Source organism: Microcaecilia unicolor, chromosome 3, assembly GCF_901765095.1.
Source record: "Microcaecilia unicolor chromosome 3, aMicUni1.1, whole genome shotgun sequence".
In the NCBI taxonomy this organism is placed as follows: Eukaryota; Metazoa; Chordata; class Amphibia; order Gymnophiona; family Siphonopidae; genus Microcaecilia; species Microcaecilia unicolor.
Window position 1 is genome coordinate 241,242,316 of NC_044033.1, and position 18,834 is coordinate 241,261,149.

The 18,834-nt window shown below is 50.3% G+C and overlaps 1 protein-coding gene across 1 annotated transcript in view; it reads right to left on the bottom strand.

The window, feature by feature from the left end:
* Positions 1-205: 205 nt before the first annotated feature.
* The window catches only part of LOC115464991 (vomeronasal type-2 receptor 26-like), a 66,865-nt gene continuing 48,236 nt past the window's right edge, over positions 206-18,834 (bottom strand). The window contains exon 4 of the mRNA XM_030195386.1: positions 206-1,101. Coding sequence (XP_030051246.1) covers positions 206-1,101 — 896 coding nt within the window. The remainder of the gene's footprint in view (positions 1,102-18,834) is intronic.

Here is an 18,834-nt window from a genome sequence, read left to right on the forward strand (position 1 = left end):
GTTATTGACCATTATATTTACTTAAATTTTATATTCAAATTGTGTATTAACATCATATTTTAGCTATAATATAGAAAATGTGAAATTTAGGATGGCCTCGACCAATGATGCAATTTCTGGTAAAAACACAGATCCTTTACTTTGGACTCACCCAGCAAATGATAACAATAATACATTAATCCATCATTTACAAACATTTTTAGTCTCAGTTTTTAGTTATGTATTTTCTGCTGTTCCTTTCAGGCCTCAGCAGAATAATGTAGCACTTAGGGAAAAAGATACAGCCCAGAAGTCCAGCACTGGAGGCCAAAATAGCAAATATCTCCACTGCCACCATGTATTTGCCCTTGGTGCTCAGATACGTTGGGATGAAGGAGATCCAGACGCTGCAGAACACCAGCATGCTGAAGGTGATGTATTTGGCTTCATTGAAGCTGTCAGGTAGATTTCTTGCTAGCAAAGCTACAATAAAGCTGGTACCAGCCAAAAATCCTAGATATCCTAATACACAGTAAAATGCAACTATTGACCCTTCGTTACATTCAATTAGTATTATTCCAGTTTCTGATCTCATGTTAAGATATGGGAAGGGGGGAGCAGTACACAACCAGATGAGACAGAGAAGAGCCTGAAAAAGGGAACAGGAAAGAACTATAGAGTTTGAGAACCTGGAACCCATCCATTTCCGGAGCTTGTTCCCAGGTTTGATGGCTTGAAAGGCGATGACAACAGTGATGGTTTTTGCCAATACAGAGGAGAGTGAAATGGAAAAAGTGATCCCAAAAACAATCTGTCGGAGAATACAAGTCACCTTTTCAGGACGGCCAATGAATATCAAAGAACAGAGGAAGCAGAGCATGAGTGAGATGAGGAGAATGTAACTGAGGTCTTGGTTGTTGGCTTTCACTATGGGAGTGTCTTGGTAGTAAATGAAGATTCCCAGAATAACAGCAGTGATGAGAAAGAAGAAAATTATGATGAAAGTCAAAGATATCCCCAAAGGCTCTTCATAGGACAGGAAGGTTATTACTTTTGGGATGCAGGCATCTCTCTTCTGATTGGGCCATTGGTCCTCTGGGCATGTTATACAGGTATCCATATCTGATAATGAAAAATATTGTCTTATTATCTCACAAATAGCATCTGTTGCAGGACATACATGAATGTATATGTTCTTTTATAGAATAGGCTCCTCCCAGGCATCTTCTAGGTGCCTAATTATTGGTGCCCTTTTATGTTTAAATCTTTTGTAAGAAAGAACATATACATTCGTAGTGACATTCCACATAGCTCATATACCATATTTTACCTCCTATCCCTAACTTATCTCCTAACTCCTCCCTTCTCCCCTTCTATTTCCCTCTAACCCTCCCCCCTTCCCCCCCAAATTACTCCCTATTGGCTAAATCCTTTTCAGCTGCACATCAAGTATTATGTAGTATTCTTGTGGCTGCATAGAATTATTAGAAAAGGTACAGAGAGGGGTGACTGAATGATTAAGAGGATAGATTGAATCTCATTTGAGGAAATGTAAACAAGGTTAGGGCTCTTCAGCTTGGAGAAATAAGTGCAGATGAGAAATATGACAGTGGTCTGTAAACTCATGAGTGGAGAGGAACAGGTAACCATAAAATGGCTGTTTACTCTTTCAAAAAGTACAAAGACTAGGGGATATGCCATAAAATCGGTAAATAGTACATTTAAGTCAAATAGGAAAAAATATTTTTTTCATGCAGTGCATGTTTAGATTCTGAAACTTGTTGTTGGAGGATGTCACAAAAGTAGTTAGCTGGGTTTTAAAAAGGTTTAGACAAATTCCTGGAGGAAAAGTCCATAAATCATTATTAAGATAGGCCTGGGGAAAGCTAATTTTTAGCTCTGGAAATAAGGGACATGGAGTCTATCTACTTTTTGAGATTCTGCTATGTACTTGTGACTTGGATTGACAACTGTTGGGAAGAGAATACCAGGTTAGATGGACCTTTGGTCTAACTCAATATGGCAACTCTTATGTTTGCAAATTTGGACAAAAATCCTTGATTACACACACAACAGAACATTTGGTGTTCTAAAGTTATGACTGATACCAATAGGAGTGAGTTGTAACAATACCACTTAAAACTGGGAAGAATGATATACATTTTACATTGTTTTGTCTACTGTCTGCTACTCATGTGCCGCATGTTTTCAAATTTAAATGTTTCCATAAAGCAGTTTACACTAAAAATGTCTTTGTTAGTGTATGGCCATAGTGCAGGAGCCCTTACTAGCACCTATTTTCTAGGCGGTAAGGGCTTCCTGCTAATAATCCACTAATCAGTTGGCAAGTGGAAATCTAGCAGCACTAACTGATTGGGGGCAGAAAGTAGGTGTTTTCTGTGCCAAACATGCTCCCAGTGCTAAAAATTAAAATGTATTTTTTAGCACATGGGAAGCGCGTGCCAATCCGAAAATTGCTGCGAGATGCCTGAGCATGCACCACGGTAGTGGTTTTTAACCTGTGGATCGCTACCCAGGACATCTATTTTTCTGTCCTTAGTTAATAGAAAAGTTATCTGGACAGTACTTCTGAATATTGCAAAGCCCCGGTAAGTCCAGACTCTACCATGACAACACCACTGGACCACTCCAGCAGTAACAGGATAGCACCACAATGCTCTTCCTGGATTTTGAGATGAAATATCCAGTTATGGGCTGCTGAAAACACTGGTAGAATTCATTCAGTGCTAGTTAATCTTCTAAGAACCCCTTCTACCAAGTTAATTAGTGCTGAGCTTTGGACCGATAGTTTATCATAGAGGGGCATTTTCAAAAGAAACATCTAAGTTGGAATTTGGACATCTTTGTAAAACGTCCAAATTCGGAGGCAGGGAAAAGGTCATTTTCGAAAAAAGATGGACGTCCATCTTTGTGTTCGAAAATACCATGGATGTCCTTGGATTTGGACGTTTTTGATTTTCGCCCATTTTCGAAACCAAAAACGTCCAAGTCCAAATTCCAAATTCAATGTCCAATGTCCAAATTCCAAATTCCAAGTCCAATGTCCAAATTCAAGCCATTTGGGAGGAGCCAGCATTTGTAGTACGCTGGTCCCCCTTGCCAGGACAGCAATCGGGCACCCTAGGGGGCACTGCAGTGAACTTAATAAAATGCTCCAAGGTATATAACTCCCTTACCTTGTGTGCTGAGCCCCCCAAAACCCACTACCCCCAACTGTACATCACTACAATAGCCCTTACGGGTGAAGGGGGCACCTATATGTGGGTACAGAGGGTTTGTGGTGTGTTAAAAGAATTTAACCAAATATACTCACAAACCCCCAAAGGACCAAGCAGGTTAATCCATAAACAGGTTTCTTGGTTTCTTGCGAGAGAGACAAAAATTCAACATCAGTCAAAAGATTGTCTGACCTAAAATTCCTCCCCTCTGCTCTTATATGTCTTTTTCTACAAGGCCTACGTGCAGCTTCACAAACAATGTCTGTGTGTCTATCATTACAATTACATTTCTAACATGTTACATTTAGACTGTTAGTCAGCCCTTGCCTGACTCCCAGAGCATATCTAGGACATTTAGTTCTACTTTTAATACACACGGTCAGATAATCTACATTTCAGAGTTTAGAAATTGTAAGAATGATTAACTCTATATTAGCAAAACCCTATCGAAACCAAAAACGTCCAAGTCTAAAACATCCAACTTCAAGCCATTTGGACGTGGGAGGAGCCAGCATTTGTAGTACGCTGGTCCCCCTGGCATGCCAGGACAGCAATCGGGCACCCTAGGGGGCACTGCAGTGGACTTAATAAAATGCTCCAAGGTATATAACTCCCTTACCTTGTGTGCTGAGCCCCCCAAAACCCACTACCCCCAGCTGTACACCACTACAATAGCCCTTACGGGTGAAGGGGGCACCTATATGTGGGTACAGAGGGTTTGTGGTGGGTTTTGGAGGGCTCGCTGTTTCCTCCAGAAATGTAACAGGTAGAGGGGGGGGGTATGGGCCTGGGTCCACCTGTCTGAAGTACACTGCACCTACTATGAAACTACTCCAGGGACCTGCATGCGCTGTCATGGACCTGAGTATGACATCTGAGGCTGGCAAGTAATCTTTTTAAGCGAACAAAAAAACAACACTGGGCCTTCAAGACTGAGACAACAGGAGTATTTTATTGACAAGTGACCCGACACAGGCCGTGTTTTGGCGTAAAACAATGCCTGCCTCAGGGGTCAGGGTATACATGTAATTAGTATAAAAAGTATATTTCTGTTACAAGAAATGATTTACTTGGGGAAAAGAGCTCTAGAGCACTCGCTACTGTTTATAATTTAAGAGCAGGTGCTGTATTTATAAGTTTTAGGATATGTAAGGAGGATGTAGAGGGAAAGCAGAGAAGAGCTGACAGGGGCAGTAAGCCAAGAAAGGAAGAGCACTCTCTGACGGGAAAAGGGGGTAGGAGACTTGCAAGAAGGGAAGAGAACTACAGAACCCAGCAGCACTTGCAAGGGAGGAGGGAACAAGAGAAACAGCACTACAACTCCCAGCAGGTAGTAAAGTCAGGAGGTGATTGGGAGATGGAGGATAATCAGGTGGAGGAGCAGCACCTGGGAGAGAGGGTGGGGGAAGACTCCATGGAGTGGGAGGAGATTAAACTAGGAGAAAAAAGTGAAAATGTCATGAAGGAGGCTGAGGTGGAGCAAATGGAGTTCTTTTGCTCAGGACAAAGGGAGATGGCAAAGGAAGAGACTGCAGAGGGAAGCCAGAGATGTGGGGCCGCTCAGTGACAATGCCTAGATGCGGTCTGGCTTCATGGAACTGTGGGAATTAATTACCTGAAGGAGGTCAGTCTGAACATTTGTGGGTGGTTGTCAGAGTGTTGGTGTCTGACAAGCGAGGGTGGTGAAAATGCCTCTATTTCCTAGGCAGTAAGAGAAAGGAGAAGAGGAATTGACTGAACCACAGGTTTATCCCAAGTCATTAACTAATTCTAAAACTGAACGGTTATGGATCTTTGAGTGTGGGAAAAGTGAAACATGGTACACAGAGACTAGCAGCTGTAATACAGCGGGCAGACTGGTTTTCTCTGATACCGTTGGGGGAAATAGTACTGTGAATAATCACTTGTTACAAATAAGCAAAAGCAGTTCTCCTAAGGTGATGGATTAGCCCCAATTATGTGGGTGAAAAAGGACAGCACGGAGAGGTGTCGAGGGGAGAGCGGACAGCACTGAGAGGTGTCGAGACAAGAGCGGACAGCACGAAGAGGTGCCTGTTGACATTTGGTGGCAGTGGTAGGATTCGACAGAACTACCTGGTTCTCCAAGAGAAGGAGGAGCAAGGCGCAAAATCCTTGGCTATCCGGTGAGCACATAGCAGGGCCGGAAGGGGATTTTGCTGATGCATGTGTGGGGCCGCAGGGTGGCAAACCTATAAAAGCAGCTGCACTTGGATGTTGTTTTTCTTTGTGTTGTCTAGGGGAGAAGAAGGCCGGGCACAATGGATCCAAAGGAGATGTTTTCCTTCATGGCCCATCAATTCCAAAAACAACAGGAACTGGCACACAAACTGATGGAGGACTCCTTGGCCGCTTCGAGGGCTCAGCAACAGCTGCTTCTGGAACTTTGTCAAGAGTTGTTGAAAGGAGGAGCACGGGTACAGGCTGGGCCGACGGTGCCAGAGGGAGCTGCAACTGGAGGAGGACCTTTGCCAGGAGGCATGATGGGGATGAACTGGTTACCCTGGGGTAAGCTGTCTGATAAGGACGACATTGAGGATTACCTGGGGGCATTTGAACGGGTAGCGGTTGCTGCAGCCTGGCCAGGGGAGCAATGGACTATGAGACTGGCCCCGGCGTTGTCCGGGGAGGCTTTGGCGGCTTTTCGCAGTCTCCCTGCTGTTGAGATTGCGGATTATGCTAAGCTTAAACGGGCTATTCTGGACAGGTACGGGCTAAGTAAGCAGTCCTACCGAAGGAAATTTAGAGAATGGAGGTGGGCGGAGGGGGAGACGCCCAGGGCTTTGGCCCAGAAATTAAAGGATTTGGCCACCAAGTGGTTAGAACCAGAAAAAAGCTCAGTGACACAAGTAATGTTAGAGCTGGTGTTGGAGCAGTTTCTGGAGGCCTTACCAGAAGAATTAAAAAGGGATTTGATTAGGCGGGGCTGTGGGTCCTTGGATGAAGCAGTTAAAAGTATGGAATGCTTTCTAGAGTCACAGCATGCGGGTGGGGGAGGGGTGCGGGCGGGGAAGGAAAGATCTATAACAGGGTCTAGGCCTCTGCAGGCAAGGAGTGAACCGGCTAGTAAGGGAGAAAGGGGAGTGGAGGTCTCGGGGTTTGCCGGGGATCGGATTTGCTATAGGTGTGGGTGTAAAGGACACTTAAGGAAAGATTGTAGGGCCAAAGAGGGCTTTACTTCTCACTCTTACAAGCAGGTTACACATCCCTTTACTCAGGTCGTGGAGGTGAGGGGGTTGAAGGTGGAGGCCCTATTAGACTCGGGAGCGGATCAATCTATGCTTTCGAGGAGGTTATGGTCCCGTATAGGTAAGGGAAAGAACGATCAGGGAGGGTCTAGTCCTGGTGAGGTAGCTATTCAATGTATTCATGGGGCTAGTACCAGATATCCTTTACATTGGGTGACCATAAAAGGGCCTATGGGGGCACACCGGATATTAGTAGCGGTGTTGCCTCGGCTGCCTCAGGACCTGATACTGGGGAGGGACTGGGCTCCGTTTTCCCAATATGTGAAGGGGGGGAAAGCCTTTGTAACTACCAGGGCTCAGAGTCATGCTCAGCAGGAGGGTGGGGAGGTTTTCCCTTTGGATCAGGTTTTCCCCTTTCATCCGGAGATTTTAGGTACTCCGGGGAAAAGTAGGAAAGGGGGCCGACAAAAAAAAGGAGCTCAATGGAGAAGAAGGCAGGCAATGACAGAGGTCGAGGGGGAAGGAGATTTTCCAAGGGACCCGGGGAAGCTCTTAGAGCAGTTTCCCTCTTTCCAGAGGGAGCAGGAGGCTGATTGTTCCTTGCAATATGCCTGGAGTAGGGCCCGGGAAGGTGAGGAGGGCTCTTTCCCGCACTTTGTGGTGGAGAAGGGGCTGCTATTTAGAGTTAATTCGACAGCAGGGAAGGGGTGTCAGAAACAGTTGGTGATACCCAAGGGGTTTCGTAGCCTGATCATGAGATTAGCTCATGATCACCCTCTGGGGGGGCATAAGGCGGCACAGGGTACCCTGGACCAGGTTTTGAGAAGGTTCTATTGGCCGGGGGTTTATAAAGAAGTGGAAGGGTATTGTAATTCCTGTGGCCTCTGTCAGAAGGTAGCTGAAAGGGGGCCAGAGCGGGCGCCTTTATGTCCCTTGCCACGCATTGGGGTCCCGCTAGGCCGTCTGGCTATGGATATTGTAGGACCGCTTCCCAAGTCTCGGAGGGGTTTTGTCTATATTTTGGTGGTGTTAGATATGGCCACCCGTTTCCCGTGGGCTGTGCCCCTGCGTACAGTGTCAGCCAAGGCTATTGCCGCTGAACTTGTTCATATTTTTTGTACGGTGGGGTTTCCACGGGAAGTGCTTACGGATAGAGGCACTAATTTTCTCTCTCGTACATTGGCTCAAGTATGGGAAGCGTTTGGTATTGCACACATCCGTACTGCAGCTTACCATCCTCAGACCAATGGTCTGGTAGAGAGATTTAATAAGACTCTTAAGACTCTCTTGCGAAGAGGGTTGGGGAGCTGTATGGATGAGTGGGATCGCCTCCTGCCTTTTTTTCTTATACACATGTAGGGAGAGTGTGCAGGCTTCATTAGGAGTGTCTCCTTTTGAGTTAATGTACGGGAGGGCCCCTCGGGGAATTTTGGATATTCTGAGAGAACAATGGGTGCCGCCGGATAAAGGAGACTGTACGGTGGTCTCTTATCTTTTTGACCTGAAGGGTAGGTTGCGACGGTTGGGGGGCTACGCCCGGGATAGATTGGGTAAGAGTCAAGAATACCAGAAATCATATTATGATCGGGGAGTGAAAGAGAGAGGGTTTGCAGAAGGGGAGAAGGTCATAATAATGATAGCGGATGCCCCTCATAAATTTGAAAGTAGGTGGAGGGGACCGGTGGTGATTACTAGGAAATTGGGGCCAGTTACGTATGAGGTGATGAATAAGAGGGGGAGAAAGCAAACATATCACGTGAATGTATTAAAGTTGTGGAGGGAGAGGAAGGTGATGTGGGGAGGGACTAAGGCGGCGGAGGAGGATCTGGGGCCTCAGATCTCAGACATTTTTAAGTCCCTGAAACCCCACATTGCAGGGGAGTTGAATAAGGGTCAGCAGCAGGAACTTGGGGCACTACTAGATGAGTTCCAGGATGTCCTTACACCCTGTCCGGGGGAGACGCATTTAATTGTGCACGAGATTGTTACAGAGCATGGCCGGGTGGTTAGGCAAAGACCTTATAGGCTGTCCCCGGTTAAACAACAAGAGGTGATTAGACAGGTGAAGGAAATGTTGGAGTATGGTATCATTGAAGAATCATGTAGCCCTTGGTCAAGTCTGGTGGTGCTGGTGCCGAAAAAAGATGATACCTGGCGGTTTTGCATTGATTTCCGCCAGGTTAATGCCCTCTCCTCTCCAGATGCCTATCCTATGCCACGTATTGAGGATTTATTGGATAGGTTGGGGCCGGCCCAGTACCTTTCTACGCTGGACTTGACCAAGGGATATTGGCAGATTCCTTTATCTGCGGAGGCTCGGCCCAAGACGGCATTTTCTACTCCCCTGGGGCTCTTTCAATTTAAGAGGATGCCGTTTGGATTGAACTCTGCAGCAGCGTCCTGCCAGCGCTTGTTAGATAGGGTTTTACGGCCTCATCAGAGTTATGCTGCAGCTTATCTGGATGATGTCATCATCCATAGTGAGGACTGGGATACGCACATGAGGCAGGTCAGGAAGGTGTTAGCAGCTTTCCGGGATGCGGGGCTCACACTTAATCCTCAGAAATGTCACTTCGCGCAGCAGGAGGTTAAATTTCTGGGTTATAAGGTGGGGGGTGGGCAGGTAAAACCCTTGTTGGATAAAGTACAAAGCATTAGGGAATTTTCTTATCCTGCTACTAAAAAAAGGCTTCGGAGTTTTCTTGGGCTGGTCGGGTACTACCGCAGGTTCATTCCCCATTTTGCCTCACAGGCAGAGCCCTTAACAAACATGTTAAAAGGGAATCGGCTGAATCAGTTGAAATGGGGGGAGGAGGAGAAGGAAGCCTTTCAGTGTTTGCGTTTAGCGCTATGTGAGGATCCGGTGTTGAAGGCAGTTGAATGGGAAAAACCTTTCGTGCTGCAAACGGATGCCTCAGGGGAGGGGTTGGGGGCAGTACTTTCTCAGATTCATGATGGGGAGGAGCATCCGGTGTTATATTTGAGCCGTAAACTCCTTCCTCATGAAAAAGGATACGCCACAATTGAGAAGGAGTGTCTGGCTATTAAGTGGGCCACCCAAATGTGTCAATACTACTTAGAGGGACGTCCCTTTAGGCTCATTACGGATCATGCCCCCCTGAAATGGTTAATGCATATGAAAAGCGCTAATGCCAGACTTATGCGTTGGTACCTATCCTTGCAACCCTTTCAGTTCCGGGTGGAGCATCGGGCAGGGAAGCTATTGGGGAATGTTGATATTTTGTCCCGAATGGCCGGTCAGGAGGTTGAAGGAGTCAAGCCCCGGGAGGGTAAAAGATTCTTAAGCGGGGGGGGGGGGGGGTGGGGGGGGGGGGGGGGGGGGGGGGGGGGGGGGGGGGGGGGGGGGGGGGGGGGGGGGGGGGGTATGTAAGGAGGATGTAGAGGGAAAGCAGAGCAGAGCTGACAGGGGCAGTAAGCCAAGAAAGGAAGAGCACTCTCTGAGGGGAAAAGGGGGTAGGAGACTTGCAAGAAGGGAAGAGAACTACAGAACCCAGCAGCACTTGCAAGGGAGGAGGGAACAAGAGAAACAGCACTACAACTCCCAGCAGGTAGTAAAGTCAGGAGGTGATTGGGAGATGGAGGATAATCAGGTGGAGGAGCAGCACCTGGGAGAGAGGGTGGGGGAAGACTCCATGGAGTGGGAGGAGATTAAACTAGGAGAAAAAAGTGAAAATGTCATGAAGGAGGCTGAGGTGGAGCAAATGGAGTTCTTTTGCTCAGGACAAAGGGAGATGGCAAAGGAAGAGACTGCAGAGGGAAGCCAGAGATGTGGGGCCGCTCAGTGACAATGCCTAGATGCGGTCTGGCTTCATGGAACTGTGGGAATTAATTACCTGAAGGAGGTCAGTCTGAACATTTGTGGGTGGTTGTCAGTATTGGTGTCTGACAAGCGAGGGTGGTGAAAATGCCTCTATCTCCTAGGCAGTAAGAGAAAGGAGAAGAGGAATTGACTGAACCACAGGTTTATCCCAAGTCATTAACTAATTCTAAAACTGAACGGTTATGGATCTTTGAGTGTGGGAGAAGTGAAACAAGGTACACAGAGACTAGCAGCTGTAATACAGCGGGCAGACTGTTTTTCTCTGATACCGTTGGGGAAATAGTACTGTGAATAATCACTTGTTACAAATAAGCAAAAGCAGTTCTCCTAAGGTAATGGATTAGCCCCAATTGTGTGGGTGAAAAAGGACAGCACGGAGAGGTGTCGAGGGGAGAGCGGACAGCACTGAGAGGTGTCGAGACAAGAGCGGACAGCACGAAGAGGTGCCTGTTGACAGATATTAATTTCTCCACCAATCACCAAAGGTGATAATTGCAATAAATTAAGTATATATAAAAGATACCATATACTCAGAACACAAAGAGACCGTATTTTTAGCTTCAAAAAGGTTGATTTAATATACAATTGCACACGAGAGGTAGGTTTTAAGAGATCTTTACAGATAATCTGTGCTTAAGTAAGGTAAAGTAGCAGGTCTAGATCAAAAGTTATGTTACTTACAAGTCCTTGTTACATAGTATGAACAGCATGAGGTAAGCACATGTTCAGGACAGGAGGGCTTCTGCAGTGAGTGGATCTGAGTTGCTTGCAGCTGAAGAGAGAATCTGAATCTTGGGGAAACAGCTTTTGCTTTTATATCTTGCAAGCTGCAGGAGGATATGATCACAGAGTCCCAGCACCTGCTTCCTGGTTTTCACTGGATAACTTGCAAGTGTCCTGTTTCGGTTATTGGTGAGCCCTTAGGTTCCCTGAGGCCCCGCAAGGCCTCCGAGGACAGCCGCGCACCCCGAATCTTCACCCGCGGCGACCGCCGTTCACCAAGGGTTGAGCCCCCAGCTGCAGGCGGTCAGCAGGACTGCTGGAACCGCGGGGTGACGGCCGGCCTGGCTGGTAGTCAGCAACACAGTCTCTGAAGGGCAGCTAGCAAGGACGGCTAGCACTGAAGGGGAATACAGTCTCTGAAGGTGGCTAGCAGACGGCTAGCTCGAAGCGGAACACAGTCTTGGAGGTGGCTAGCAAGGACGGCTAGCCTGAAGAGGAACACAATCTCTTGGAGGTGGCTAGCAAGGACGGCTAGCCTGAAGAGGAACACAAGCTCTTGGAGGTGGCTAGCAAGGACGGCTAGCCTGAAGAGGAACACAATCTCTTGGAGGTGGCTAGCAAGGACGGCTAGCGTGACGAGGAACACAGTCTCTAGAGGTGGCTAGCAAGGACGGCTAGCCTGTAGAGGAACACAAGCTCTTGGAGGTGGCTAGCAAGGACGGCTAGCCTGAAGAGGAACACAAGCTCTTGGAGGTGGCTAGCAAGGACGGCTAGCCCGAAGAGGAACACAATCTCTTGGAGGTGGCTAGCAAGGACGGCTAGCCCGAAGAGGAACACAATCTCTTGGAGGTGGCTAGCAAGGACGGCTAGCCCGAAGAGGAACACAATCTCTTGGAGGTGGCTAGCAAGGACGGCTAGCCCGAAGAGGAACACAGTCTCTGAAGGCTGCTGGCAAGGACGGCCAGCAAGTCAAAGGAACACAGTCTCTGACGAATCAAGCTTCCCAGATCCGTGGTGTCGGCTTCGGACAAAAGAACCGGAAGCACTGGACTCTTCCAGTCTGTCCATTTAAATTTAGCGCCAATCCGCCCCTCCCACGGAGAGAGAACCAATCCCCGAGTCCTGGCAGACAATAGGGGGCCCGATTGGCCGAACTGCCCTGCAGGCGGAGTCCCAGCGCCGGTGCTCCAATCCGTCGCGAGGGGCGGAGCTTCAGCGCTGATCCGCTCCTAGCCAGGGTGATGCCGACGCCGGAGCCGCCATTTTGGCCGGCGTGCTTCCTCCTCCGAGGCCGGCGTTCGGTCCAGCGGACCGCCGGCCTCGGTTTGACCCGTGGCAGCATCGGCTGCCGCGGAGGTCCGTCTCCGCCCCCCTGGACGCTGCGCCGCCCGAGGGCCATTGCCTGCCCCAACGGGGGCACAGGTAGGAGCGGGAGACATGACAGTATCCTCCCCGGATGCCCCCTCTTCCCCGGGGCTGGGTTTGGAAGGAAAACGGGCGTGGAAGGCTTTGATCAATTCTGGTGCGTGTACATTCGTCGCGGGTTCCCATGAGTTATCTTCGGGACCATAATTCCTCCAGGATAATAAATAATATAGCCTTCCCCGCCGCCTCCTGGAATCTAGAACCTCCTCCACCTCATACTCCGGATCGGGATCTGCTTCTAACGTCTCGGACTCCTGCCGTCGAGAGTGCCATCGAGACTCCTGAAAACTCTTTAATAAGGAAATATGGAAGGCATTATGCACCCGGAGAGTACTCGGTAACCGCAATCGGTAAGTCACCGCTCCAATTCGTGATTGGACAGCAAACGGTCCAATATACCGAGGCCCCAATCTCCGCGAGGGCACTCGGAGTCTTAGGTGTCTCGTACTTAGCCATACCTTTTGCCCTGGTTGGAATACTGGAGCGGTTTGCCGACGGCGATCTGCGAAGACCTTGTATTTGGCAGCTGTCCTCTGCAGTTGTTCTCGGGCCATCTCCCAGACCCTCCACAGATCTGCCAGAGTTAACTTTACCATGGGGGTCGGAGATCCTGACGGAAGAGGTGCTGGAAGCCGAGGATGTCGTCCATATACCAAGAAGAATGGAGAGTCTCCTGAGGCCGAATGGGCGCTGTGGTTATAAGCAACCTCAGCCCAAGGAAGCAAAGCGGCCCAGTTATCCTGACGCTGGTTGACAAAGGCCCGCAAGAACCCTTTCAAGGTTTGGTTGACCCTTTCGACCATGCCATTGGTTTGAGGATGGTAGGCCGATGAGAAGTGGGTCTCCACCCCCAATGCCGTACACAAGGCCCTCCAGAAGCGGGAGGTGAATTGGGGTCCTCGGTCACTGATGATCCGAAGGGGTAGCCCATGAAGCCGGAAGATGTGTTGAATGAAGTGTTGGACTAAAGAGGTCGCTGAGGGAAGTCCGGGCAAGGGGACGAAATGGGCCATTCTGGAAAAACGGTCAATTACCACCCAAATCACCGTGTGTCCCCGGGAGCTGGGGAGGTCGGTGATAAAATCCATGGATAACTCTGTCCAGGGAGCTGTCGGCACCGGCAGTGGTTGCAACTCCCCCATAGGGTGCCCCCTTGCTGGCTTAGTCCGGGCGCACACCGGGCAGGTGTGGACGAACTGAAGAATGTCCTGCCTCATCTGAGGCTACCGATACTGTCTTGCAATGAAACGAAGGGTCTTGTGATAACCAAAATGCCCAGCCCATCTGGACGAATGCCCCCATTGCATTACTTTCTCTCGATCGGCGGCTGCCACTACTTCCTTCGTATGAGCGACCCCTCCCACGGCCGCGCTGATGCATGCCGGGTCCAGCATGGGATGGATCTCCGTTGTCTCCTCTGGAGTCTCGAATGCTCGGGAGAGAGAGTCCGCAGGGGTATTCTGAGCAGCAGCCCGAAATACCAGTTGAAAGTGAAATCTGGCAAAAAACAATGACCAACGGGCCTGTCGGGGATTTAGCCGTTGGGCCTCCTGCAGATACAGCAGATTCTTATGGTCGGTAATCACCGTGAACCGATGTTCGGCTCCCTCCAACAGATGCCTCCATTCTTGCAAGGCTAATTTTAAGGCTAATAGTTCTCTGTCCCCAACCGTATGATTACGTTCCGCCGAGGAGAATTTCCGAGAGAAGAAGGAGCAAGGTTGGCGCCGGCCCCTGGTGTTAACTTGGGAGAGAACCGCCCCGGCCCCCAAAGCGGAAGCATCCACTTCTACGATAAAGGGTTTCTCTGGATCCGGGGCCAACAGGATGGACGCTGAGTTGAACGCCTCTTTGACCTGGCGGAAAGCATCTTGCGCCTCGGGAGGCCAATCTCGGACATTCGCATGCTTCTTTGTGAGCGCCGTCAACGGCACTGTCAGTTGGGAATAGTGAGGGATAAACTTGCGATAGTAGTTCGCGAACCCCAAAAACCGTTGCAGTGCCTTCAATCCCAGCGGCTGCGGCCATTCCCGAATAACCCGGAGCTTGTCAGGTTCCATCCTCAACCCCTCGGGTAATAGAATGTGTCCCAAAAACAGCAGACACCACTGATGAAAAGCGCACTTACTGAGCTTAGCAAACAGGCGGGATTACCGTAGGCGTTGCAGCACCGCCCGGACATGCCTCACATGTTCGGCGGGGTCTTTGGAGAAAATTAAGATATCGTCCAGATACACTATCACCGTGGAGTTCAACAAATCCTCGAGCACAGAATTGATGAGTCGTTGGAACACTGCCGGTGCGTTGCATAAACCGAAGGGCATCACTCGATACTCAAAATGTCCCTCATGAGTATTAAATGCGGTCTTCCACTCGTCCCCCCGCCGGATCCGAACTAAATTGTAAGCCCCCCGCAAATCCAATTTAGTAAATATCAGGGCTCCTTGTAGCCTATCCAAAAGTTCAGGAATGAGCGGTAGGGGAAACCGATCCTTTACAGTGATGGCATTTAACCCTCGATAATCAATACAGGGTCTCAAGGAGCCATCCTTCTTGGTAACAAAAAAGAATCCGGCCCCGGCAGGGGACGTAGAGGGTCTGATGAACCCCTTCTGCAAATTCTCCCGGATGTACTCCTGCATCACCTTGGATTCCTCCCGGGACAAAGTATATAATCGGCCCCGGGGTGGCGTCGTGTCTGCCATCAATCTAATGGCTCAATCAAACGACCGATGAGGCGGTAGGCTCTCCGCTTCCACGGGACTGAACACATCTGCGAAGTCCCGATAGGCCACCGGTAGGGAGTCCAGTTCTGCCCGTGCCCCCTCGCGTGTCATAGTTAATGCAGGGCAGCCGCCAGTTCGGCCCCTACAACAGGTCTCCCGACAGGTGTCACCCCAAGACTGGATCTTTCCCCCAGTCCAGTCAATAACGGGACTATGACACCGTAGCCAGGGCAAGCCTAGGACCACCGGGTGAATGGTCCGGGATAGTACCAGGAATTGAACCTCCTCCCGGTGATTCTCCCCTACCTGAAGTCCCAAAAAGGGGGTGATCTCCGTGACTGGCTGCGGTAGGGTGGTTCCCTGAATGGAGGTTACTTGCAACGCCGGTCGATGAGGAAGTGTAGGCCAGCCCATTTGTATCAATAGTTCGTGGCCAATAAAGTTGCCCCCTGACCCGGAGTCTACCAGGGCCTGGGTTTGGATCACCGTCTCGTGCCAACGTAGTGTTACTGGCAATGTTAGCAGGGAATCCGGTAGGGGAGCGGAGTGCCCCAAGACCCCTCCCCTCAAGGCGCCTTGGGAGGAGCGTTTCCCGCCCGAGCGGGACAAGTACGGACAAAGTGCCCCGCCTCCCCACAATAAAGGCACAGTCCGTCCCACAGGCGCTTTTTCCAATCAGCGGGAGCCAGCTGCTGGCGGCCAATTACCATGGGCTCCTCCCCATTCCCCTTGGAGTCCCAGGTCCACCGGCGAGGAGACGGCCTTTTACTGGTCCGGGAGGCTCCCTGCGCCCATTTTTGCCGTTCAGCCCGGGCTCTAGCTCGCTCCTGGAACCGGGTATCTACCCGAACACAGAGCGAAATCAGGTCATCCAATTGCCCCGGCACCTCGCGTCCTGCCAGTTCATCCTTAATTCGCTCTTGTAGTCCTTCCATAAAGATAGCCACCAGGGACTCCTGATTCCAACGCAGTTCCGTGGCCAGGGTCCGAAAACGAATGGCATAATCAGCCACCGTTCCCTCCCCTTGTTGAATCCGCAGCAGCTCCGATGCCACGGAAGACGGTCTGCCTGGGAGGTCGAACACCATGCGGAAGCGCCGTTGGAATTCGCCATAATCATCCAAGATGGGGTCCTGTTGTTCGTTTACCGGTGACACCCATGCCAGGGCCTTCCCTTCGCATAGGCCCATGATAAACCCCACCTTACTTTGGTCTGAAGCAAATGCCTCCGGTTGCATCCGGAAGGCCAGGTTGCACTGATTGAGGAACCCCCGACAACCTCCGGGAGCCCCATCGTATCGTGCCGGCTCAGGGAACCGAGGTCCCGTGCGGAACCCTCCCGAACGGGGAGTCGCTGCGGCCCCCTGGGCCCCAGCGGCCTGGTTCTGTACCTGAAGCGTGGAAAGTTGAGAGCACACGTTCTGGAGCGCCCCCGATAGGGCGTTCAGCTGCTCCTGCTGTTGCTGAAGTACCTTGGCCAGGTCCCGCAGATCAGGCTGCGTAGGCTTCCGGTTCCTGTCCTGTTTCGGTTATTGGTGAGCCCTTAGGTTCCCTGAGGCCCCGCAAGGCCTCCGAGGACAGCCGCGCACCCCGAATCTTCACCCGCGGCGACCGCCGTTCACCAAGGGTTGAGCCCCCAGCTGCAGGCGGTCAGCAGGACTGCTGGAACCGCGGGGTGACGGCCGGCCTGGCTGGTAGTCAGCAACACAGTCTCTGAAGGGCAGCTAGCAAGGACGGCTAGCACTGAAGGGGAACACAGTCTCTGGAGGTGGCTAGCAAGGACGGCTAGCCTGAAGAGGAACACAAGCTCTTGGAGGTGGCTAGCAAGGACGGCTAGCCTGAAGAGGAACACAATCTCTTGGAGGTGGCTAGCAAGGACGGCTAGCCTGAAGAGGAACACAATCTCTTGGAGGTGGCTAGCAAGGACTGCTAGCGTGACGAGGAACACAGTCTCTAGAGGTGGCTAGCAAGGACGGCTAGCCTGTAGAGGAACACAAGCTCTTGGAGGTGGCTAGCAAGGACGGCTAGCCTGAAGAGGAACACAATCTCTTGGAGGTGGCTAGCAAGGACGGCTAGCCTGAAGAGGAACACAATCTCTTGGAGGTGGCTAGCAAGGATGGCTAGCCCGAAGAGGAACACAGTCTCCGAGGGCTGCTGGCAGGGACGGCCAGCACGGCAAAGGAACACAGTCTCTGAAGGCTGCTGGCAAGGACGGCCAGCAAGTCAATGGAACACAGTCTCTGACGAATCAAGCTTCCCAGATCCGTGGCGTCGGCTTCGGACAAAAGAACTGGAAGCACTGGACTCTTCCAGTCTGTCCATTTAAATTTAGCGCCAATCCGCCCCTCCCACGGAGAGAGAACCAATCCCCGAGTCCTGGCAGACAATAGGGGGCCCGATTGGCCGAACTGCCCTGCAGGCGGAGTCCCAGCGCCGGTGCTCCAATCCGTCGCGAGGGGCGGAGCTTCAGCGCTGATCCGCCCCTAGCCAGGGTGATGCCGACGCCGGAGCCGCCATTTTGGCCGGCGTGCTTCCTCCTCCGAGGCCGGCGTTCGGTCCAGCGGACCGCCGGCCTCGGTTTGACCCGTGGCAGCATCGGCTGCCGCGGAGGTCCGTCTCCGCCCCCCTGGACGCTGCGCCGCCCGAGGGCCATTGCCTGCCCCAACGGGGGCACAGGTAGGAGCGGGAGACATGACAGCAAGGCATTATGGTTATTGTAGTCTGTTCATATGATCTGCATTATAGGTCTCTCCTTTCTGCAGATGTCCTGACGTCCATTTGTCTGATAGTTGATGGGAGGGGCAGGTCTACCTTTGACAAGCAAATGTCTTGTTTATGGTTTCCCCTCTGAAGTCTTTGTTATCAATAGCTGGAGTTATGCCTTTTCCAGACTATCTGTCTGCTGGTGGAGATGTCTATGTGATTCTTCAAGTATCCACCTTAGTCATGCTTTTGTTCAGTCTGTTTAGGTGGGAGGGCAGAGAGTGTAATTAACTAGTCCTGCTATTAGAAGTCCCCAGGAAAAGGGGAAGGGGAGATGAAATTCAGGCTAGCTGATCTCAAAGCTGTATTTTTATATTGTTATATATGATCCAGCAAAATATCATGCTACATATTTCAATAATAAACTGATACCATTACATTTCCAATACCTCCAATAGTAGACGGAAAAAATCTTTGCAACAAGCTCGTCTGTCGAAATGAACAGACGCGATGTGGAGTGAAAAACTCCTGTACTGGCCTTTGCTTCAGTAAAAACAAATTATAAAATTGTTTTTCACTCTACATCGCATCTGTCCATTTCGACAGACAAGCTTGTTGCAAAGATTTTCTCCGTGTCGGGTCACTTGTCAATAAAATACTCCTGTTGTCTCAGTCTTGAAAGCCCAGTGTTGCTTTTTTCTTCGTGTATTTCCTATGTATGCTGTTTACCCTCTCTGTTTAGTAAGTAATATTTTTAATCATGTTTTTGAGGGTGGGAAGGGGTTAGTGACCACTGGGGGAGTAAGGGGAGGTCAACCCCAATTCCCTCCAGTGGTCATCTGGTGATTTCGGGCACCTTTTTGTGCCTTATTCGTAATAAAAACAGGTCCGGGTGAAAACGTCCAAGTTTTAGTCATGGATGTCTTTGCATTTTTCCATTATGGCTCAAAGACGTCCAAGTCTTACGAACGCCCAAGTCCCGCCTCAAACAT